Source organism: Phyllobates terribilis, unplaced genomic scaffold (genome assembly GCF_046119375.1).
Source record: "Phyllobates terribilis strain yellow unplaced genomic scaffold, ASM4611937v1 Scaffold_12__6_contigs__length_324123572, whole genome shotgun sequence".
NCBI classification, from domain to species: Eukaryota; Metazoa; Chordata; class Amphibia; order Anura; family Dendrobatidae; genus Phyllobates; species Phyllobates terribilis.
The window spans coordinates 287272426-287297125 of NW_027362772.1; the positions used below are offsets into that span (position 1 = coordinate 287272426).

The following is a 24700-nucleotide window of genomic DNA, read 5'->3' on the forward strand; positions in this document are numbered from 1 at the left end:
CAGAGGAGGTCTGGACTCTGCAGTTATGGGGTCAGCAGAGCTGTGGCGACTTTTCTGCCCTTTGCTCCTCAGCACTCGGCCCCGCGCTCTGTAACGTTACGGGGTCTCCACTTCATGGCTGAGTCACTGCGGTTCCTTCAACTTCTCAGTAATATCACTCACAGGTGATGGGAAGATTCAGGAGGAAGAAATGTCATGGACGGACTTGTTACCCCAATTGCTCCTATTACAGGACCGCGCTGGTATCAGTGAGCTCTGCAACACGAGCTGTTCTGTCACATGTTAGTAAAGGCAGTCGGCATGTGGGGGGCTGGAGGTTATACACCGGGGCTGAGGGGCCAGATGTTATTCACTGGGGGCGGATTGCCGGATGCTATACACCGGGCGGGGAGGCAGATGTTATTCACTGGGGGCGGGTGGCCGGATGTTATACACCGGGGAGGCGAGAGGGGCCGGAAGTTATTCACTGGGGGCAGATTGCCGGATGTTATACACCGGGGAGGGAGGCAGATGTTATTCACTGGGGGCGGGTGGCCGGATGTTATACACCGGGGAGGCGAGAGGGGCCGGAGGTTATACACCGGGGAATGAGAGGGGCCGGAGGTTATACACTGGGGGTGAGGGGCCGGATGTTATTCACTGACTGGGGGCGGATTGCCGGATGTTATACACCGGGGGGGGCAGATGTTATTCACTGGGGGCGGGGGGCCGGATGTTATACACCGGGGAGGCGAGAGAGGCCGGAAGTTATTCACTCTGGGCGGATTGCCGGATGTTATACACTGGGGGGGAGGCAGATGTTATTCACTGGGGGCGGGTGGCCGGATGTTATACACCGGGGAGGCGAGAGGGGCCGGAGGTTATACACCGGGGAATTAGAGGGGCCGGAGGTTATACACTGGGGGTGAAGGGCCGGATGTTATTCACTGGGGGCGGGTGGCCGGATGTTATACACAGGGGGGCAATGGGACCTAATGGAAATATCTGAATTCAGTGATAATGATTTCTCAATTCTCTTCTCCATAAAGTGTATCTGGAAATGACAATTCATGTCAGGTACTCAGGTTATATTTGTGATGACATCAGTGGGGCTGGCCCAAACCTATAACATGTAAACCCCTCGCTCTCGGCCGTATGTTTGTGCTCGGCTAATTATTAGCTCCACTTTCATTTTCCAATTCTTGGTATTCAGAACAGGAGTGCTCAGAGCACAGATCGATATCTTCAAAAGGATGGTATTTTTGTGTGTGTGTAGGTGTGGAAAGTTTCATGAATAGGCGGTAATGGTAAAGCTTCCTGGGAAGCCGATGCAAGAAACAATAGTGATCTGTACGAGCTGCAGCCGAACGCGCTGCCTGTCCTCTATCTGCACCGTCTGTAGTTCACATTAACACCTTGGTATCTAGAATAAGAAGAGTATTTTTCATGCTCCCATTTTGGAGTAAAAACAGTATGCTAAAAAAAACTTTTATTATATTTTTGGGAAGAGTGGGTGGAAAAAACAGTCATTATGCAAAGTTTTTTGTTTTGTCTTTTGAGGGTTTTTTTTCTGTACTTCATATGGGGCATAAGGGACACAGTAACTTTATTCTGTTGGTTAGGTTGATTACAGTGATACTGAGTTATATCTTTTTTAATGTTTAACAACTTTTGGACAATAAAAAAAAAAGTTTGTTGCACTATTCTGATATGCAGGATGGCCGCCATGGGGATATTTATTTGGTACTTGGATGCCATGACAATGCAACAACATCCTACAGATGATTGATGAGGTGACAGAGGGAGCCTCCTCCCTCTGTCTAACTACTTAGATGCAACAGTTGTGATTTAAGGGGTTGAATTGTGAGGATTCAACTTCTGAGTGAACCCTGTTTCTGTGTGTCCTCTTGTTTCCTGCACATAACACCCACAATAACAACATGACATATAGTTACATCATATAGAGAGCAAGACGACCCACGTGGTCTCCAAACCAATCTCTGGCTATCATTGCATCAAAGACAAAATCAGGACTCATCGCTGATGAGGACAGACCTCCATTCCATCCGCCATTGCTGTCTTGCTCTGCACCATGATAGCCTGTGAGAGCCGTGGTGTGAGGTGAAGAATAGACCTTCATGAGGGCAAGTCACGCCAGTCCTAATACCAGGATTATGGTGTAGGGTGGCATAAAATTCGGTAGCCGGACACTTAAAGTCTTAATTCCAGGTACAGCATTATATTGATTTGGTTGTGGAACCAGTGGTGTGGCCATTTCTCCAAAAGTGTCCCAGGAGCTGTTTGTCAACACCACAACATCAATCCACATGCTGCTAGTGTTACAATGAGCAACCTGCATGGCCTCAATGGTGTTATGATAGAGAACGAACTCACTTAGGAAAATAGGTAAGACACTAAAAACTGCCACCGACCTGCCGGTTCCTATACAGACTAGAGATCCTGACCCTGCTGTCCCTAATGGTTCCTGCGTGAGCAGAGATAGCCCTAACCACAGACTAGACATTGGCAACTCGGACCTATGCTGCCTGAAAAGCCATCAAGTGCTTCACGTTCCTCCTAAAGAATCAGAGGGCAGATCAGAGTGTAAATTACCTACAGAAGGGAAAGTGTGCTGAAATAGAAAGATCCCAGAGTAAGTAAAGCAAACCAGAAAAAAAAACAAAATAAAGGATTAAGTACGTACTGTTAGAGAATATGCTGCCTACTTCCTAAAAAGAAATAATAAATATGTGTAGGGAAAAGGACATAAACAGCAAAGAGATAAACCCTAGCTGGTCTTTCACTGACTGGCTTAAACTACATCAATATGGCTGGTCATCCAAATGAGACTATCACCAGCAGGAAATACCAGCAGAGGGAAAGTATATAAAGCCTCACCTGAAACGTGATAGGGCAGACAAATGAGTAAATGAAAACACTTGTTACCCTAAAAAGACTGAAGTAAGGATAACAGAAACTAAACAGCCGGAGAAAAGTTGTATCTAATGTGGCTCAGCAGACATAGAAGCTGACCACAAAGCACAGACTTAAGGGTTCGAACCGAGACGCATGACAAATTGACAAATGGGCTCCCATGGCTGCAGCATCTCCGGACTTGTCTCCACATCTGAGACGTCATTGCTCGGTGATTACACAGGGAGCTGCCTGCAGTGGTTCTTGATGAACGCCCAAGTACGTTCATCAGCAGAACCTTCCTCAGACCACCATTAATATCCTCATGGATAGCAGCCGAGGCTGTAAGTTTAGGGTTTTCTGCACATAGTGCTCATACTCCAGACTGAATAAATCGAGATGTTTTGAAATTTTTGTTTCCACTTTTTCATCATTTGTAGATCAGTAACTTGTCTATTCATCCTGTGATTTCCACAACTTCTTGGTGTTGTAAAGTCAGGGCTGAGGAGTTTATGCATAGGTGACACCTTTCTAGATCACATTTTTCTTACTCCTATATTTTTTCTCGTGTTATCGGATAAGATCTGGTAGTTTCTACTTTAGGAATCAGTTCAATTACCCAGCAGTCAGTGAAATGACGATACTTTTTATGGAACATGAATCATTAGAAAACTTTCAGGCTAAAATTCGACAAACGTGTTAGTATCACAGCATTTGTGAAAAGGAGCTGAGAGGAAGCAAGAAATCATGAAATACGTGGCTCATTGTGGACCAGAAAGAAAACCACAAAGAAAGGATCAGATGTAGAAGCAAAACTCATCCATTATTACATACCTTGTCTATGCCTATGGCTGCCATACATCGTCCTGCAGAAAATATGGGTTGATAACTTTTTTTAAGATCTTGTAAACAATTTTGCTCAAGTATGAAAATAAAAAAAGTCTCTGATATGTAAATGTCCAAGCATATCCTTCACTGATTGACAGGTTGAACACCTCCAAGGCGGTACGTTTCCAATGACGCCCCGAGATTTCCATCCAACTAGATGTATAGTTTGAAGGTCTCAGGCTAGAGAAGAAATAATAAAAGAATTGCTAATTTTCTGATCCCCCTTGGCTCCTTTTCCAATGTTCCCTAGGGGTGTGCACGAGGTAATACTCGTACGTTGTAAGGTAATACTATTTAGATACCGTAGCGGAGGAATACTTAGCTGTTATATGGTGGAATTATCTGGGCACTAAAGGGCAGTATTGCGTGGAAGTTTTATGTTAATACTCAGGAATAAACATTCAGATGAAATACGGAAACAGTATATATTGAGATAATGAATTATATGCAGATTTTCATATAACGAGAATATCTATTTAGAGGTTAACGAATTGAGTAGAGATGAGCAGGGACGTAACTATAATAGGTGCAGGGGTTGTAATCGCACCCAGGTCCTGGAGCCTAGGGGGACCCAAAGGATTCTTGGCCCCATATGAAAAGACTATTACTATTAAACACCTGTGTTAGTTGAGGGCCCTATTGGAGATTTTGCCCTGGGGCCCACAAGCTTCAAGTTACACCACTGAAGTCGAGCGAGCGGCTTCAAGGCAAATCCAATTCACTTCGAATTAAAAAAAAAAAAAAAAAAATCAAAGTTGCCAGAATCCAATTTTCTTTCAAAGAGCCAAATTGTCGCATATACATGAATGAATAAAGAAAACTTTTTTATATATATTTCCCATCTGAAGGGCTGACATTTTCCTGGATAGATAGATAGATAGATAGATAGATAGATAGATAGATAGATAGATAGATAGATATAGTACAGACCAAAAGTTTGGACACAACTTCTCATTTAAAGATTTTTCTGTATTTTCATGACTATGAAAATTGTATATTCACACTGAAGGCATCAAAACTATGAATTAACACATGTGGAATTATATAGTTAACAAAAAAGTGTGAAACAACTGAAAATATGTCTTATATTCTAGGTTCTTCACAGTAGCCACCTTTTGCTTTGATGACTGCTTTGCACACTCTTGGCATTCTCTTGATGAGCTTCAAGAGGTAGTCACCGGAAATGGTTTTCACTTCACAGGTGTGCCCTGTCAGGTTTAATAAGTGGGATTTCTTGCCTTATAAATGGGGTTGGGACCATCAGTTGTGTTGTGCAGAAGTCTGCTGGATACACAGCTGATAGTCCTACTGAATAGACTGTTAGAATTTGTATTATGGCAAGAAAAAAGCAGCTAAGTAAAGAAAAATGAGTCGCCATCATTACTTTAAGAAATGAAGGTCAGTCAGTGCAAAAAATTGGGAAAACTTTGAAAGTGTCCCCAAGTGCAGTTACAAAAACCATCAAGCACTAAAAAGAAACTGGCTCACATGAGGACCGCCCCAGGAAAGGAAGACCAAGAGTCACCTCTGCTTCTGAGGATAAGTTTATCCGAGTCACCAGCCTCAGAAATCGCAAGTTAACAGCAGCTCAGATTAGAGACCAGGTCAATGCCACACAGAGTTCTAGCAGCAGACACATCTCTACAACAACTGTTAAGAGGAGACTTTGTGCAGCAGGCCTTCATGGTAAAATAGCTGCTAGGAAACCACTGCTAAGGACAGCCAACAATCAGAAGAGACTTGTTTGGGCTAAAGAACACAAGGAATGGACATTAGACCAGTGGAAATCTGTGCTTTGGTCTTATGGACCGCAGAGTGAAGGCAAAAGGGCCAACAAGTGCTAAGCATCTCTGGGAACTCCTTCAAGATTGTTGGAAGACCATTTCCGGTGACTACCTCTTGATGCTCATCAAGAGAATGCCAAGAGTGTGCAAAGCAGTCATCAAAGCAAAAGGTGGCTACTTTGAAGAACCTAGAATATAAGACATATTTTCAGCTGTTTCACACTTTTTTGTTAAGTATATAATTCCACATGTGTTAATTCATAGTTTTGATGCCTTCAGTGCGAATGTAAAATTTTCAAAGTCATGAAAATACAGAAAAATCTTTAAATGAGAGGTGTGTCCAAACTTTTGGTCTGTACTGTAGATAGATAAGATATAGATAATAGATAGATAGATAATAGATAGATGATAGATAATAGCTAGATAGATAGATAATAGATAGATAAGAGATAGATAATATATAATAGACAATGGATAGATGATAGATAGATAAGAGATAGATAATAGATAGATAAGAGATAAAAGATAGACAATAGATAATAGATAGATAATAGATAGATGATAGATAATAGATAATGACAGATACGAGATAGATAATAGATAGATAGACAATAGATAGATAATAGATAGATGATAGATAATAGATAAGAGATAGATAAGAGATAGATAATAGATAGATAGATAATAGATAGATAATAGATGATAGATAATAGATAGGTAGATGATAGATAGATAATAGATGATAGATAATAGATAGATAAAGAGCTAATAGATCTCTGTGTCTTTGTGCCTCTGTGTCTCTATGCATGTGTGTCTCTGTGCATGTGTGTCTCTGTGTCTCTCTGTCTCTGTGTCTCTCTGTCTCTGTGTCTCTGTGCCTCTGTGCCTCTGTGTCTCTGTGCATGTGTGTCTCTGTGTCTCTCTGCCTCTGTGTCTCTGTGTCTTTCTACCTCTGTGTCTCTCTGCCTCTGTGTCTTTGTGCCTCTGTGTCTCTCTGCCTCTGTGTCTCTGTGTCTCTGTGCCTCTGTGTCTCTGTATGACTTTGTGTCTCTGTGCATGTGTAGTGCCACGAGGGTTCGGTTGCTACAGAGGTATTGCATCTCACCCAGAGGTGTGATATCTCACTCTCAGGTAAGGATGGAGTATGGCTCAAGACCCTAACACCCACATGCATTACACCACATTTCCGGGGGACAGGGCGACAATGCTCCCAAGAGTGAGCACAACTGTCCCTGATCCCTGGCTGGAGTGGGGGGGAGGGAACACCTAGAAAGGGGGAACCCGGTAGTGTGTGGGTGGGGAGAGTAGATCCTGGATGCACTGAGTAGGAGCATATAAAAGGGAGGAGCCATCTTAGGTTCGGTGGTCAGTCTGAGGAGAAGTGACAGGGAGCAGGGGCTCTGCATGAGCTCTGCTCCAGAGGCGGGCCTAGTAAGGAGGCCTGAGCCTGGAGGAGAAGAAGGAGAGCAGGAAAGTCTCCAGGAGTGGAGTGAAGGGACCCCAGTGGTGCGGACCGGCCAGTCGCCACCGTACGCCCGCCGCTACCAGAGTAGGGGGGTCAGGCCAAGACAGGGAACCGGATCCCTCAACTAGTGGAGGAGAGCAACTACCCTCAGCTAGTAACCGGAGGCCGTGGCATTGTACGTGCACGGCCCCTCACTACACCCGTTAGGAAGGCACCACATAGGACCCAGGGAAACGGAACATACGTTTGCTCGCCAAGGCCCGAGGCAGCTGGACAGAAATGTGGTCACTTGTGGGGTACAACAGGCCAGAGAAAGGATACACGAAGGGGGTCCTGAAAAGCATTCCAAAGATACCTGGGAGTTGGCCGAGCCCCTCACCTGGTGAGCACAGTACGACGTGGGCAGCCATTACCTACGCAGAAGTGGCTTGGAGTGTAAAACTGTGAGTAAAGACCCTGGACTGCATCACTGGACTCTGAGTCATTACTGTTGCTCCTGTGTACCATCACCCCCATCATCTGCACTCACTGCCCTGAGGCTATACTCCTCCCGTGGGGAGTTATATTACCCTCTGCTGCGCACACAACACCAGCCTCAGCAGTCTGCCCTGCAGCGGCGGTTCCCAGTGACCTCAATCCACGGGTGGCGTAGTCGGACATTCAACATATAGACTATCCCTTTGGTTTGACCGCCCTGGGCACGGACCGGGTCGCCGCCACGGAGTCTACAAACCCCCAGCATTGCACAGAGGCCCGGCTCCGGGTATTCCCCACACACACGGCCCAGGGGGCGCGTCAACTTTGGCGTAGTCGGCAGGATTTTGTGCCCGCAACCACCGGGTACTGCGTGCCTGAAAAGAGACTGTTTTACTGTGGTGGATGTGGCACCCGCCCCAGCAGAACGAACGCCATTCTGTGCACGCCAAAAGACAACAAGAAGCCACCTCCCATCGTGGGCCAGGTCCCAGAATGGCGCCAAAGAAGGAGCCCACCCCCAACAGCCATAAGTACGGCTGTAGAGATGTCCATCAACGTGGGGGGGCTGCGCCTGAGAGTGATTGCCAGCAGGTTGCCCCAGGACCACCCCCAACAGGGGCGGAGGGAAAGAAAACGGAGGGGCAGGGTGTGGTTTGGATCAGTCTTGGCAGACCACAACCGGAGATGGCGAGCGGTACCAGCCCCAGTACCCATACAAGAGGCCTGCTGCAGGCCGAAGCAGCTCCGTACAGCCTCGTGGAGCTGATGGCCCAGCTCCCCGGAGAGGACTCTGAATTCCTCCGAGCTGCGCTGGAGGATCTGGACCGGCGGATAGTCCGGGCGCAACGGGAGGCCATCGTGGGGTGGCGAGAGGAGATGGACCGGCGGGTCGCGACTCGGCAGCAAGTGGCGCTGCCACCAGCAGGCAGCGTGCCTGCCCCCGAGGACGGAGAAAGACGGCCGGAGGCCGAGAGCGACGCTGCTAAGGAAGCAGGTAAGGGGGACACCCCTGCCACAAGCTCTGAAGCCGTTAGCCTGCCCCTGGACCCCGTCGCGGAGCCGATAGTCCCGGGAGTCGCTGCACCTTCCCCGCTCCCGCTGCCTACACCTAGGCCCCAAGCTCCGAGCACAGCCACCAGACCACGCCCCACGCCGTGCCCCTTGAACCCGGGTGCGGCCGGGAGCGGCCCGCTCCAGGCCTGGTCGCAAGGTCTGATGCCCCCAGGTGCCTTCCATCAACTGGCGCCCCTGGTCCCAATGTTACCACCCCTGGGCACGGACCTGTACAGCCAGATCACCGGCCCTGCTGGGGAGCCGCTTCCCCTTCTGCGCGGATGGGTTCCCCCTTGCCATCGGAGGGATCTGTCGGCGGAGGCCTTAGTCCCACTTCCTACGCTCGCTCCAGCTTCACAGCCAAACACCGTCCTCCAGCTTCTGGATGAAGAAGTCCAGTTAGAGTGGGACCAGACCGGGGAGGACCTGATGGGGTTCTCGCAGGAGAAGCGGGCGGACACAGCCTGCAGGTGAGAGTTCTGCCGCCGGGAGTTGGCGCAGCAGGAGAGGGAGGGGCAGGTGCGGCGTCAGAGGCAGGAACAGCTGCAGGCCCGGAGCGTGGATGAGAAGACGCGGACCGGCCGAGACCCCCAAGCAGCACGCGGTCCCACCGTTACCGGGATCGTGGTCAGGTTCCACCAGGAGAAGGGGTGGGGGTTCATTCGGAACCAGACAACCGACACACACCTTTTTGTTAATAGAAGGGATGTGGAGAGTCACCTGCCCGCGGGTAACCCGAAACAGGATCTCTTTCCGGGGGATTGGGTAACATACACCCGACACCGAGGTCTGCGAGGGTGGTACGCCCTCAATCTCCATCGGGTAGAGGAAGAACACTACCCTGAACACTACTACTCAGAGGACCCGGACAGGTCTGAAGAGTATGAGGAGGAGGAACGTCCACCAGGGGGACACCGCTATTAAAGAAAATAGCTTGAACTGTAAATAGTTACCCGTCAGGGTAAAAAAAAAAAAGTTGATAAAAAAGTTCACCCTGGTTGGGGATTAGTGCCTCTTTGTTAAAGCTACCCGAAAAGGGTCCGTCTATTTGAACTATCCGGCTGAGGACTGGGAGCAGACAAATTCTGTAAATAGTTGCACTTCTTAAAGTGTCCTGTATTGGTTTTATAAGAATTTACAACAACCGACCTCAGAACAAAAACCCGTTTGGCGTGGCGGAAGACGGGGTCCAACAGCGGGATCACCAATGCCCTGCAGCCACGCCCAGGGCCTACGTTGAGGGTTTACGGACGGGTCCCTCCTGTTAAATGTTTGTAAGTTTGCACCTTCAAAGAATGGACACCTGGTCGCGGAATGAACTGTGACCTGTTGAGAAGAGACTTCGCCGTTGTCATGCTGCTGATGATGTTTTATATATTTTCTACTGGAAAGGATGTTTTATATGAATAAGAAGTGTTTGTGTATGCGAAGGAAGTGGTATATTGTGGAAAAAGAAAACAAGTCTCCCATGAAGGGAAAATAATTAATTGTTGATAGTTTTATATGTGAACGCATTCTAAAAAAAAAAAAAAAAATTTTGTTGCATGTCTGTAAAATTGTCTTTTGCTCTGTTCCAGCCCGAGGACGTGCTGTGATTTACCAGGGGGGAATGTAGCGCCCCGAGGGTTCGGTTGCTACAGAGGTATTGCATCTCACCCAGAGGTGTGATATCTCACTCTCAGGTAAGGATGGAGTATGGCTCAAGACCCTAACACCCACATGCATTACACCACATTTCCGGGGGACAGGGCGACAATGCTCCCAAGAGTGAGCACAACTGTCCCTGATCCCTGGCTGGAGTGGTGGGGAGGGAACACCTAGAAAGGGGGAACCCAGTAGAGGCCCGGCTCCGGGTATTCCCCACACACACGGCCCAGGGGGCGCGTCACATGTGTCTCTCTGTGTCTCTCTGCCTCTATGTCTGTGTGCCTCAGTGTCTCTGTGCCGCTGTGGCTCTGTATCTCTCTGCCTCTGTGTCTGTGTGCCTCAGTGTCTCTGTGCCGCTGTGCCTCTGTGTCTCTCTGCCTCTGTGTCTCTCTGCCTCTGTGTCTGTGTGCCTCAGTGTCTCTGTGCCTCTGTGTCTCTCTGCCTCTGTGTCTCTCTGCCTCTGTGTCTGTGTGCCTCTGTGTCTCTCTGCCTCTGTGTCTCTCTGCCTCTGTGTCTGTGTGCCTCAGTGTCTCTGTGCCGCTGTGCCTCTGTGTCTCTCTGCCTCTGTGTCTCTCTGCCTCTGTGTCTGTGTGCCTCAGTGTCTCTGTGCCGCTGTGCCTCTGTGTCTCTCTGCCTCTGTGTCTCTCTGCCTCTGTGTCTGTGTGCCTCAGTGTCTCTGTGCCGCTGTGCCTCTGTGTCTCTCTGCCTCTGTGTCTCTCTGCCTCTGTGTCTGTGTGCCTCAGTGTCTCTCTGCCTCTGTGTCTCTCTGCCTCTGTGTCTGTGTGCCTCAGTGTCTCTGTGCCGCTGTGCCTCTGTGTCTCTCTGCCTCTGTGTCTGTGTGCCTCAGTGTCTCTGTGCCGCTGTGCCTCTGTGTCTCTGTGCCGCTGTGCCTCTGTGTCTCTCTGCCTCTGTGTCTCTCTGCCTCTGTGTCTGTGTGCCTCAGTGTCTCTGTGCCGCTGTGCCTCTGTGTCTCTCTGCCTCTGTGTCTCTCTGCCTCTGTGTCTGTGTGCCTCAGTGTCTCTGTGCCGCTGTGCCTCTGTGTCTTTCTGCCTCTGTGTCTGTGTGCCTCAGTGTCTCTGTGTCTCTCTGCCTCTGTGTCTCTCTGCCTCTGTGTCTGTGTGCCTCAGTGTCTCTGTGCCGCTGTGCCTCTGTGTCTCTCTGCCTCTGTGTCTCTCTGCCTCTGTGTCTGTGTGCCTCAGTGTCTCTGTGCCGCTGTGCCTCTGTGTCTTTCTGCCTCTGTGTCTCTGTATGCCTCTGTGCCTCTGTGTCTCTCTGCCTCTGTGTCTCTCTGCCTCTGTGTCTCTGTGCCTCTGTGTCTCTGTGCCTCTGTGTCTGATCGCAGAGAAGAGACTGTGGAGCTCTGGCGAGTGGCGCTGTACCTTAGTTCTGCTGATCGGTTGATTACCTGGATGGTGAGACTCCAGCTTACTACACATTGATTGCTTAGCCTAAGGTGGATCCGTCAATAAACAAAATCCCTGAAGACCCCTATACGCAATCATTTTAAGGACAAAGAAAAGTCACATCTCACATGGAAATTAATTTAGCAAACACCTTAACCACACAATTCAGAAAATTACAGTAACCAGTTAGCTCCTGTACTAAATGAGGACATCGAAAGAATCCTATCATCAGTAGATTATATCAGTCGGTGACATTTTTATTGTGGTGTTGTATTCTCTACAGTAGTAGGAAGTCGGCTATGTTGTTGTTACTGTAACTTGTACCATCACACTAACATATCAAACAGGTTTGAGGATAATAAAACAGAATATAACAAATAGTTGTAATTTCTGGTGACTTCTCAGAATCGTGTATATACCTGGGTAATATCACTATATTGACTATTATATGACATGTATCTCCCATGTAAAGTACACAGAAAAAAAGTTGATCCTTTTTCCCTATCGCTAATTCAAACACACAGAATCAACAGTAGCACAGAGGTCATTAAAAGCTGTACTGAGCTGTGTAGCTGTGAATACAGAGCTGGAGTGAGACTTACTTAGAAGCAGCAGCAGCATGAGATAGCAAAACACTTACTAGTAGCAGCAGCAGCATGGAGAGCATTACACAGCAACAGTGAGCAGTGTAGATGAAATCAAGCACTGGGGTGAGATAGAAAAACTCTTACTAGAAGCAATAGCAGCACAGAGGACATAATACATTAATATTGAGCAGTGTAGTTGTGAATCTAACAGAGGAGTGAGATAAATAAACACTTACTAGAAGCAGTAGCAGCATGGATGATATTACACAGCAATACTCAGCAATGTAGCTGTGAATACAGAACTGGAGTGAGATAGCAAAACACTTACTAGTAGCAGCAGCAGCATAGAGAGTATTATACAGCAGCACTGAGCAATGTACTGTAGATGGAATCCAGCATTGGGATGAGATAGAAAAACTCTTACTAGAAAGAATAGCAGCATGGAGGACATGCTGAGCAGTGTAGTTGTGAATCCAGCACCAAAGTGAGATAAACACCAGAAGCAGTAGCAGCATGGAAGACATAATACATCAATACTCAGCAATATAACTGTGAATTCAGAACTTGGGCAAGATAAATAAACTCTAAGGCTGTGTGCCCACTATGCGTTTTGACTTGCATTGAATCGCTTAATATCCGTATGACTACATGTGCATATGACTCGCCCCCTGGGCCATGGGGCACTCGGATCCGGGCAATAGGGAGCGATGGGGGTAGTAGTGGCAACCCGGTTCCGTGGCTCAGGGTGGTCAGGCCAGTGGTAGTCCGTTATGTGCTATTGATTATGTCCGACTACGCCACCCGTGGATTTGCGGTCATTAGGAACCGCCGCTGCAGGGCAGACCGCTGGGGCTGATGATATATGCAGCTGGGATGGTGTGACTCCCCACGGGAAGAGTGCGGCCCCATGGCAGTGTGGTGGATGGTGGGAGTGATGGTAATGAGAGTCCCGGTGCCGATAGTGCTGGAGGAGCAAGGAGCACACAGACAACAAGTTGCAGTCCAGGGTCTTTACTAAAACAGGTAAACTGACCCATAAACAGTTCCGGCTAGGAGGGGACCTGGATGTCTGAGAGCAACGGGGAAATTGGCCCTGGTCAGGGTGAGGGTGTAGGCCTACCGTGCTTTCTGCGCTCCTTCTGGCTATCTCCTCGTTATAGGGTAATAGCCCACGTTTCCGAGCTTTCCGTGTATTCTCGCCTGTATGGCCTGCGACGTGGGTTCCTTTCTGCTCCCAGCCTTGTACGGCTTTACTGGTCCCTTCGGTTGTGGCAGGGCCTCCAGGCTTCTTAGGCCAAGGAATATACAGTCCCTTGCAAACTGGTTATCTGCTGGAGAATGTGGAATCCTCCCAGCCTCAGACACCAAAGTCTGGTAAAGTAAGTCTTTTATCTGCCAAGACAGGCTCTCTTCGCCTCTTGTCTCTGGCTTGTGGCTCTCCTCCTGCCACACTTCCTCTTAGGTGCAGTGCAACTGTCTGTCCCTGCTCTGCTCTGGCACAAGTCTCAGTGCTGAGACAGGCCATCAAGTTCTCCCTAACCCTGCCCCCAGTACCAGCTTTTATAGGGGCAGCCTGCTCCCCCTACTGGCCTGAGACAGGAGGTACTGCATGCTAATGTTCCCCTGACTAGAGAACCTCCCCCTTGCTCTCAGACACAGCTTTATTACATTTTGTGGCATCCAGGCCAGGGTGACACACATATGCGGATATTAAGCGATACAATGTGTGGATGGTACCCGGGTCTGGAGAAGAGGAGACTCTCCTCCAGACCCAGGTACCATAGTACCTGTAAAAAAAAAAGAATTGAAAATAAAAAAACACATTATACTCACCTTCTGATGTCCCCCGGTCTTCTATCCGGTACGTCTTGGCTCCCCGGTGGCTCGTGATGGAGTAAAAGGACCTTCCATGACGTCATTCAGTCATGTGACAGGTCACACGACCGCTGACGTCGGCTGTCGCATGACCTGTCACATGACTTAATAACATCATGGAAGGTCCTTTTACACCACCGCTAGACACCGGGTAGACCGGACGTATCGGAGAAGGAGACCGGGGGCCATCGGAAGGTGAGTATAACGTTTTATTTTTTACCATTTTTATTCTTTTTTTAACTAACTTGGTCACACTATATAAAATCAATGCCAGTTGCATGGATTTATATAGTGTGACCAGGTTGCCAAACACTTTTCCAAGTGATGCTAAAATCGTTTGGAAAGAGCTTGACAACCGGCATGCCAAATCGCATGTGCAAAACGCGTGAAAAATGCTTGTCCCTGGCTGAAAAAACGCATGTAAAATCCGCATGAGTTTTTTCTGCCAGGGAGATGCAGAAACGCTCAGGAAAAATCCGGAGCATTTCTGCATCGTGGGCACATAGCCTTACTAGAAGAAATAGCAGCATGGAGGACATGATCCATCAATACTAAGCAGTGTAGTTGTGAATCCAGCACCAGAATGAGATAAATAAACACTTACTAGAAACAGTAGCAGCACGGAGGGCATTATATGTCATTACTCAGCAAGGTAACTGTGAATTCAGAACTAGGGCGTGGTAGCAAAGCACTTACTAGTAGCACCTGAAGTGTACTTTCTAACTTTTTGGATGTTGGTTGAATTTCTGGGTTATAACTTGAATGATCCAATTTTTCAGACCTATCTTACAAGTGATCAGTTTTTCATACTTTTATACTATAATTTGAATAGGTAAGCATAACACCAAACCACAAAGTCTATTGGAGATCTAATATGCACATTGGAGACGGACAGAAGAAGATCTCTATAGTAATGCAATTATTTTTTTGAGGGTCGTGTGTGTGGAGGTTGGGAAGGGAAAAAAGGAGGATTGTCCAAAAAAGGGACTTTGGGAATTATTCTACTGTATATACCCAATTCTCACTTGTAAAATAGTTCAGATCTGCCTATAATTGTCTGGTCTCATTCAGACAACCACTTTAAGCCAATAAGTGAAGGTACATTATTTGGAAAAAGTATTCTGGACCCATCCTCATTACACCTACAGGAGCTCCTCTGCAGATATAACCGCTCCCGCACTTCTGGGGAGGATTTCTACAAGATTTTGGAGGTGTCCGTGGGAATTTTTGGTTCTTCACCCAAAAGGGAAAGAGATTAGACCTTGATGTTGGGGAGAGGCCGGGCTCTAGTTCATCCCAAAGGTGTTGGATGGGGCTAAGGTCCGGGCTCTGTGCGAACGCTCATGTTCTTCCACCATACTCCTCAAACCATGTCTGTCTGGACCTTGTGCACTGAGCACATTTATGGGGGACATAAATGTGCCTTTCCCAAACTGTTACCACAAAGTCAGAAGCTACAATTGTCTGTGTAACGTTACGGGGTCTCCACTTCGTGGCTGAGTTGCTGCGGTTCCTTCCACTTCTCAATAATATCACTCATAGGTGATGGGGAAGATTCAGGAGGAAGAAATGTCACGGACGGACTTGTTACCCCGGTGGCTCCTATTACAGGACCGCGCTGGTATCAGTGAGCTCTGCACCACCGACCGGTCTGTCACATGTTAGTAAAGGCGGACGGCATGGCGAGGGGCCAGAGGTTATACACTGGTGATGGGGGCCGGAGGTTATACACTGAGGGCAAGGTGCTGGATGCTATTCACCGGGAGACATTGGAGCCAGATGTAATACACTAGGGGTGGGCAGTGATGCCGGATGGTAAATATCGGGGGGCAACGAGGACGGATGTTATACACCTAGGGGCAATGGAACCATTCAATGTTCATCTTGTTTCCTATACTTTTTGCCAAGAAAAGAGGCCTGTAATTGACATCATAGGTCGACCTCAACTATGAGAGACAAAATGAGAAAACAAATCCTGAAAATCACATTGTCTGATTTGGAAAGAATTTTTTTTTTAAATTTTGGTGGAAAATAAGTATTTGGTCAATTACAAAAGTTCATCTCAATACTTTGTTATATATCCTTTGTGGGCAATGACAGAGGTCAAACGTTTTCTGTAGGTCTTCACAAGGTTGGCACACACTGTTGCTGGTATGTTGGCCCATTCCTCCATGCAGATCTTCTCTAGAGCAGTGATGTTTTCGGGCTGTCGCTGGACAACACAGACTTTCAACTTCCTCCAAAGGTTTTCTATAGGGTTTAGATCTGGAGACTGGCTAGGCCACTCCAGGACCTTGAAATGCTTCTTACGAACCACTCCTTCATTGCCCTGGCGGTGTGCTTGGGATCATTGTCATGCTGAAAGACCCAGCCACGTTTCATCTTCAATGCCCTTGCTGATGGAAGGAGGTTTGCACTCAAAATCTCACGATACATGGCTCCATTCATTCTTTCATGTACACGGATCAGTCATCTTGTGCCCTTGGCAGAGAAACAGCCCCAAAGCATGATGTTGCCACCCCCATGCTTCACAGTAGGTATGGTGTTCTTTGGATGCAACTCAGCATTCTTTCTCCTCTAAACATGATGAGTTGTGTTTCTACCAAACAGTTCTACTTTGGTTTAATCTGACCATATGACATTCTCCCAATACTCTTCTGGATCATCCAAATGCTCTCTAGCAAACTTCAGACGGGCCCAGACATGTAATGGCTTAAGCAGGGGGACACGTCTGGCACTGCAGGATCTGAGTCCCTGGTGGCGTAGTGTGTTACTGATGGTAGCCTGTGTAACGTTGGTCCCAGCTCTCTGCAGGTCATTCACTAGGTCCCCCCTTGTGGTTCTGGGATTTTTGCTCACCGTTCTTGAGACCGTTTTGACCCCACGGGGTGAGATCTTGTGTGGAGCCCCATATTGAGGGAGATTATCAGTGGTCTTGTATGTCTTCCATTTTCTAGTTATTGCTCCCACAGTTGATTTCTTCACACCAAGCTGCTTGCCTATTGCAGATTCAGTCTTCCCAGCCTGGTGCAGGGCTACAATTTTGTTTCTGGTGTCCTTCGACAGCTCTTTGGTCTTCACCATAGTGGAGTTTGGAGTGTGACTGTTTGAGTTTGTGGACAGGTGTCTTTTATACTGATAACAAGTTCAAACAGGTACCAGTACTACAGGTAATGAGTGGAGGACAGAGGAGCCAGTACTACAGGTAATGAGTGGAGGACAGAGGAGCCAGTACTACAGGTAATGAGTGGAGGACAGAGGAGCCTCTGAAAGAAGAAGTTACAGGTCTGTGAGAGACAGAAATCTTGCTTGTTTGTAATTGACCAAATAGTTATTTTCCACCAAAATTTTAAAATAATTCTTTTCAAATCAGACAATGTGATTTTCAGGATTTGTTTTCTCATTTTGTCTCTCATAGTTGAGGTCTACCTATGATGTCAATTACAGGCCTCTCTCATCTTTATAAGTGGGAGAACTTGCACAATTGGTGGCTGACTAAATACTTTTTTTCCCCACTGTAGCCTGTAAAATCCAAACAATGCAAAATGTTAAAGAAACCCAATTACAAGAATGTGTTTTTAGCCCAAAATACATCCATGTAAGTAAAATAGTAGATAATCTTTTCCCAATAATCGGAATGTGTAAATAGAACGTCATTCACCCAGCGAATATGCAACATGTTCAGTCATCAAGTGATTGGCGCAAGTTTGATTCCTGTGCCCTCATTATCATGGTGCCACAAATCTAATGGTTGTGGTGGGCACAAATCCCTGGTTCCCAGTGCTATGCATAACATTAAAGGGAATCTTAGCAAAGGTTTTTGCCACCCAATTGGAGAACAACAAAATGTAGGGGCGAAAACCTTGATTCCTGTGATGCGTCACTTACTGGGCCGCTTGCAGCAATTTTGATAAAATCAAAGTTTTATCAGCAGGAGATTCTCACTAGAGGACTAGTAAACCTTCTACCAGGTAGTCCAACCCCACCCCCACCACTTATTGGCAGCTTTCTGCCCAGAAAGCTGCCAATCAGTGATGTGGGCGGAGTTATACAGCATTTGAGCTCTATTAGATCTGCAGCAGATAAAACTGTGATTTTATTGAAACTTCAGCAAGCAGCCCAGAAAGTGACACATCACTGGAATCAGGGTCTCTGTCCCTACATTATGCTGCTCTCAGATGGGGGAGCGAAAACCTGCTGCCAGATTCCCTTTAAGGAGTTAAATAGAAAACTTGTAGAAAAAAAGGTTAATGCTGGGCGTGGTGGGGACTATTGTGATATTTCCTTTTCTCTGTTTTTTCATGTCTAATCACAGCCATCGGAAAATATGGGTGGAAATCAGATTGTTTCACCTTGTGAATTAGCACACATCACTATACTTTGATTCTATCTCTGTGGGAACTGTGAGCTGACATAGATTTGGATTTTACTAACTGTGCCATAAAAGTTACTTTATATGTTGATATGCAACTTTTGAAGTCTGTTTCGTGTATCATTTTTGTAGAACCTCATATAAAGCGACAGAATGCGTCACTCACCGCCATGCTACAAATCAGGACGGCGGTGAGAAGCCCCAAACGGATCATCATGACACATCGGTCATGGTGACTCAGACACAAGGGAGTCGCAGAATGAAGAATCATAAGATTTAGAAGCAATTCACAACTTGCTTTACTGTAGCCACTTGGTCAGAACAAACCTCACTCAGAAGCCACTTCACTCACTTCTATGGGAGAGTGTTGTGAGAAAGCTCTGCGATATGTACCAAGGTCATTGGACAGACGCATCCTCTTGTGACCTTTCCTAATAATCCTGGCTGTGATGATAATGAAGTGACTGCTGAAAAGTCATCTCTACAGTGTTGGAAGTGTCAGCGTACTACAAGGGTCCATGGCCAATGGACCTGGGTCTGCAAATCAATTGATGTTTTAATGAATAATGAAAGCAGCATTTACAGTAGGTGTTATATCCCCCCTCCACCTACTTCATCGGTCACCACCATCCTTGTGCTCCTACAGAATCCAGTTCGCAGCAGTGCTTCATATCACAATGTATGATAACACTAAACATCACAAGTTCAAGAAGAACCCTCGGTGGACTAAAGATGAAATAAATATTAAAATAAAAAATATATATTTAAAAAAAAAGTAAAATCCTAAAAATTTAAATCACCCTCTGCCTGAAAAAATACAACAAAACCACACACACACATATATATATATTTTGGAAGAGCGGCTTGCTCGGCTGTATGCAGAGGTAGACAAGGAACACTGTCTCTTTAAATTTCGGGTTGATTTATTAAAGCTTATAAATCAAATTGGAGTCCATAAAGTAAATACAGCCCATTTGGCATAATGGCAAAACAAAATACAAAGATGCAGCACAGTCCGTATATCGGCCACTCAGGGTTATGCACACATGGTTCAGCACAACTCATGCAAGTTTCTCCAGACACTGACCCCACCTGAGTGTAAAGGCTGGCTATTTAAAGCCCAGACCACTCCCTGGAGTGGAGATATGGTGGATGGCCTCCCGCCCTGCACTAAGCCATCCACCCATAAAGCATGCCCTTGTAAACCTGGCTCATTAACCCTCTCTGCACCTAATATGCAGGAGCAACTTCCATGTTTCACATCACTGAAGGCAATAGCCTCAGTGAAATATATCTCTCCTCTGACACACTGCCAGTGACTTTGTCGCAATGTATATATATATATATATATATATATATATATATATATATATATATGTCTACGAGGGGATACACAAAAAAATTAGAATTATTTTCTATAGGGAAGAGTGTTGGCAGTTCTGTCCTCTCCCGCTAGATACGCTTGCTAGACACTCTCCCTGCTCGGTTGGCCAAGTTCATGAGAAACCATCGCGGCGGACAGAGGCTGGTTTTCTTAAGCCCCTCCCAACCCAATGGCAAACTTTAAGGAGCAACGCGTCAACATCAAATTCTGTTTCCTGTTAAAGAAAACAGTGGCAGAAGCGGTTTCAGTCTTCGGGAAGCTCATGGGAAGGAAGCTCTAAGCTAGGCAAGAATTCACAAGTGGTTTTCCCACTTCAGAAGTGCCCAAATGTCACTGAAAGATCCTCAACGTCCAGAACAGATGAAAATGTTCAAAAAGTGCGCAATGTTATCATGTTTAATGAGCACGCATCTGCCCACATAGCATTGAAAATTAACCAGTTTTTGGTGAAGAATGGCATGACAATAGCTTCTCATCCCCCTTACTCGCCCAACCTAACCCCCTGTGACTTCTTCTTATTTCCAAGAATGAAGAAATACCTAAAGGGAAAGCGTTTTCAGGACGTAGAAGAGGTTAAGAAAAAATATAACTGGAAGCAATTCGCAGCATTAGTTCAGAAGAATATAAAAAATTTTTTGAACAGTGGAAAAATCGTTGGGACAAGTGCAGATCATCTAATGGACGGGATTGTGAAGGGGATTCATGTTTTAAAGATGTTATCTTGAATAAAAAAAATGTAAATAGGTAATTCTCATTTTTTTTCGGTGCCCTCTCGTATATATATTGTACGATGGCCACCGGACAAGTCCTTGAGGGGAGATATGTATCGCTGAGATTGGTAGCTTCAGTGATGTAAAACCAGGAAAGCATGCTCCAGCACACATAGTGCTGAGAGGGTTAATAGAGCGTATCAGGGCCGGTTTTTACGAGCAGTCATAAGAGACGGGACTGTGTATAAAATGGAGACCAAATGTCTCATTCAGTGTCTGTGGCTGGAGGTGTGGAGACCTCCAGCGTGTCTGTGCTACAGGACACTGACTGTGAGCAGGTGAACCCGCAACACTGTATAGACTGTTTATTTTCCTGCTTTGTTACTTTGTGCCAGTCAAGGCGTTGTTTTGTTACTTTGTGCTGGACAAGAATATGCTTCAGTTACTTTGAAAGTGTAGATAATGAAGTCCGAATAAACCTGCCTTGGTCATTTTAAAGAAACTGACTCTTGTGACTACCTCAAAAGCAGCTGAGTGAGTACCCAACAACTACAATATATACTGTAGGGATTCACTCTCTCTCGTAGGCATTAGGTAGCGTTCACACATGCAATGTGGTTTGGTCCAAACATGCAGTTTGATTGCTTTCATAAGACTCCAAGTGATTCAAAACCAAAAGCAGTCTCTTCTGGGCACAAAGGTATCACAGCAAATAAACAGTTATTTCAGCAGGCCCATATATGTCAGTGCGGGCTCACCCGAACAGATTAAAGTTTTCCTCCCGGAGCAAACTTTATACACAGAAGAGGCCCGATCCCACCAGTCTCAGTACCCCCTCAGCCTGAGCTCCAGCAGCATCCAGCGCAAAACAGAAGTGTTCAACTCCATGCACAGCTCACACTGAACAGGCTGCAGCTTCAACAAGTTACTCTGCAGCTCCAACACACAGACTGCTTAGCTTTCCTTGCTGACCAATGCAGTCTCCATTCAGAGAGAGACCTCTTTTTAAAAGCACAATCTATCCAAATATAAACTTATTTGACCCATACGATACACGCCGGAAAGGAAAATGAAAACTCTATAAATGCAGTTTTGTCATCACTTGACCTCCTAAAATTGCATTAAAAAGTGATTAAACCAATGTATAAACCACAAAAAACGTACTAAGAAAAACTACAGCTCAATGCTAAAAAAAAAAAAAAACCTCATCCATACGCATAAAAATTATGGATCTAAGAAAATGGCAACACTTTTTTTTTTTTTTACGAAATTCTCTAAAATACAGTGTAAAGAAAACCTACACAAATTTGTCTTTCACCATAATCATGCTGACCTGGAGAAACAGGTTACAGGGTCATTTTTACCACACAATGAATTTTCGTAACAACAAACCCCCCAAAAAGCAAGGCAGAATTTGTATTTTTTTCACCATATTATTTTTCCTCGTTTTCAGTACTTTTTTATAAGGTAAAATGAATTTAGTTATTCACAACTGCAACTTGTCCTGCCAAAGAAAAAAAACAAGCCCTCGTATGGTTATGTAGATGGAAAAATAAAAAAAACACAGTGTACAGATCCAGAACAGCACAGTGCCACACACTGTGCAGTGGCCATTCCCAGGTACTGCAGCTTAGCCGTTATTGAAGATTTTCGTTTTAAACTGGTAGAATTCCTAAAGGGAGAGATGCCAGATTATCCCACATTGATTGCCTACCCTATAGAGGACCTATCTATAAAAAAAATCCCAAAAACCCATTTAAAGGGAGATGACCTATCATTTTTAAAGTGAGATGACCCATCATTACGATAGTATTTTCTATAGAATAGGTCATTAATATCAGATCAGAGGCTGCCCGACACCCAGTACCCCCCACAATCAGCTACTATCAGCTCTGGTGGACACCTCAGCTCCATACTCTGTATAGTGGCCAATCCCTGGTACTGCAGCTAGGATTACATTCACATCAATAGGACTGACATATGGACCAAACTGGCCCAATAAAGTGTTTGGGTCTGCAAAAAAAAATAGCACAGCACCAGAATGCATCCGAGTTGCACCCTAGTGCAGTCCATTTTCCATTGACTGATTGCCAACAGGAGCTTGGAAATCTCCATTTTTGATTTATTTTTTTGCATAACAGATGGTAAAAGTGAACACATGGACAGAAAATAGGATCCAGCACATCGATCTAAAAAGCAGAGTATGAACAGGTCTTATTGAAAAAGTAAAGGGAAACGTAGTTTGTAGCACTTTTATTAAACATCTGGACACAGTAGATAAATGTATACTGTGCGGTGTAAGCTTGTTTCAGAATGGGGATCAATGGCTGACATATATTTAAGTGTCTGGGTTTCGTCAGAGATATCCTCATGGTGTATATCTCTGCCAAGAATGAAAAACGAGTTGCATCCCGAGCCTGAGGCCACATCCAGACGACAGTTTTTCACATACAAGTTCTGTCCATGGAAAACCCAGGAGCAAAGTGCAATCCATGTGCCGTCTAATTGTCATGTTTGTTTGATAGGAGAAACTTGAAAAAAACTTTGCAAAACTTTGCATAAAAAGATAAAATTCCGATGGTAAAAAACTGACACGCAAATGAAATAATTTTTTTGCGTATGGGAAAAATCACTGAACTTTATGGATATAATTTACCATAGGCTCATAATACTCATAAGACATATATAACATATAAAGAGAAATGAGACATGGATCAGAACTCGAAAAGATAAGATGTGCAGAACTCCTGGGTCACTTTTACTTTGGGACCATTGTTTTTACCATTACTAAAATGATCCAATCTATATTTCTAATTACATTTACATTTCATCTTCTTACATATTCATCATTTTTCCAGATTTTCTGGACATTTGCATCAATAATATTACACATTAAAGAAAAGGAACTGAAATGGAAAATTCTTTATAAAATTAAAATAATGTTCTCATAGTTTTCACCCTTCCATATAACATTATTACGTCGATCATTTAGTTAGTTGCAAAATAAAGACTTTTTTTTTTTGCAATTTGGAGTTTTATAACATTCAACTTTCTTAGACCGAAAAAAAAGCAAAGAAAAGAAACTTACTTTTTTGCCAGTGCATGTTCTGTGACAGCAAGTTGGGGTTTTTCCTCTTTGAAGTCGACAGTTTGACTGTTTGATGGTTTTCACTGTGGAACTTTTTTTTTTCTTTTTCACCTTTAATAGCAGTTCAACAATTAAAAGAGAGGATGTTTCCTTCAGGGTTTTATAACCCCAAGTGCCCGATTTTGTAAATGTCATCATCACATGACCACAAGAAATGTGTCAAACGAGAGACGCACATGAAAGGAAATCTTCCTCTTCTTCAGTCTTAGCCCATGTGGCTTCTTGAAAATTAAAAACGTGCAGATTGAGAATTATATCTACACTGTTCATGGGAAAATCTGTTAATTTTATATTTTATTTTTGTCAAAGTCCATGGACAGTATGCAGAAAAGTAACCTTCTCCATCCACTCGCCGCTCTCGTCCGTCTCCCACAATATAAACTTTACATTAACTTTGAATTTAAGGTAATATTTATGTAAAGTAAAGAACAATTCTCCACTTTTTGCTTTTTTAATTTTCTCTCTTTTTTTTTGTTTTTGAACCCTGCCCCCAAGGGCTTTAGTTTTGCAAGGAAGCACCTGCGGGGGGGTTACGCTTCGCCGAGCTTCTAACATTCTCTATTTTACTTTTTTTTTCAATACAATTATCAGTTAGGAGAAACTTAATTTAGATGTGACACGTTTTCTTAATAAGTTACATAATGCAGAGCCAATACGTTAGGAAGAGTCACAATTCCGATCAAAATGTAGAAATTGATACATATAGATACATTTATCACTTCTTTTTTTTTTGCAAAATTTTCTTGCATATTAAATACAAAAAGAAATCTGGAAACATGCAAATAATAGAACACGTCATCCATGTTCTGCTCTGTCTCCAGAACCTCGATCTTGAGATATGTGCAAGACGGTGATTGGCCACAATGGTCACGTGTCGCACTTATTGGGCATCTTGGCTACTGTAAGTGACTGGCTAATCAGAAGTACATCTTCTGACTTTGTGGATAGAGAAAAAATTAATAATTTAGGAAGCCCCCTCTGTTAGACTATGCTACTTTTGCAAAGTGTCCATCCG

At 45.2% G+C, this 24700-nt stretch overlaps 1 protein-coding gene across 1 annotated transcript in view; it reads right to left on the bottom strand.

Annotated features, from left to right (window-relative positions):
* Nucleotides 1-24355, bottom strand: part of POU2AF1 (POU class 2 homeobox associating factor 1) — a 59469-nt gene extending 35114 nt beyond the window's left edge. Inside the window, exon 1 of the mRNA XM_073655288.1 lies at nt 23626-24355. Within this exon, the coding sequence (XP_073511389.1) occupies nt 23626-23641 (16 nt within the window). The 5' untranslated portion in view covers nt 23642-24355. The remainder of the gene's footprint in view (nt 1-23625) is intronic.
* Between the last annotated feature and the right edge of the window lie 345 nt (nt 24356-24700).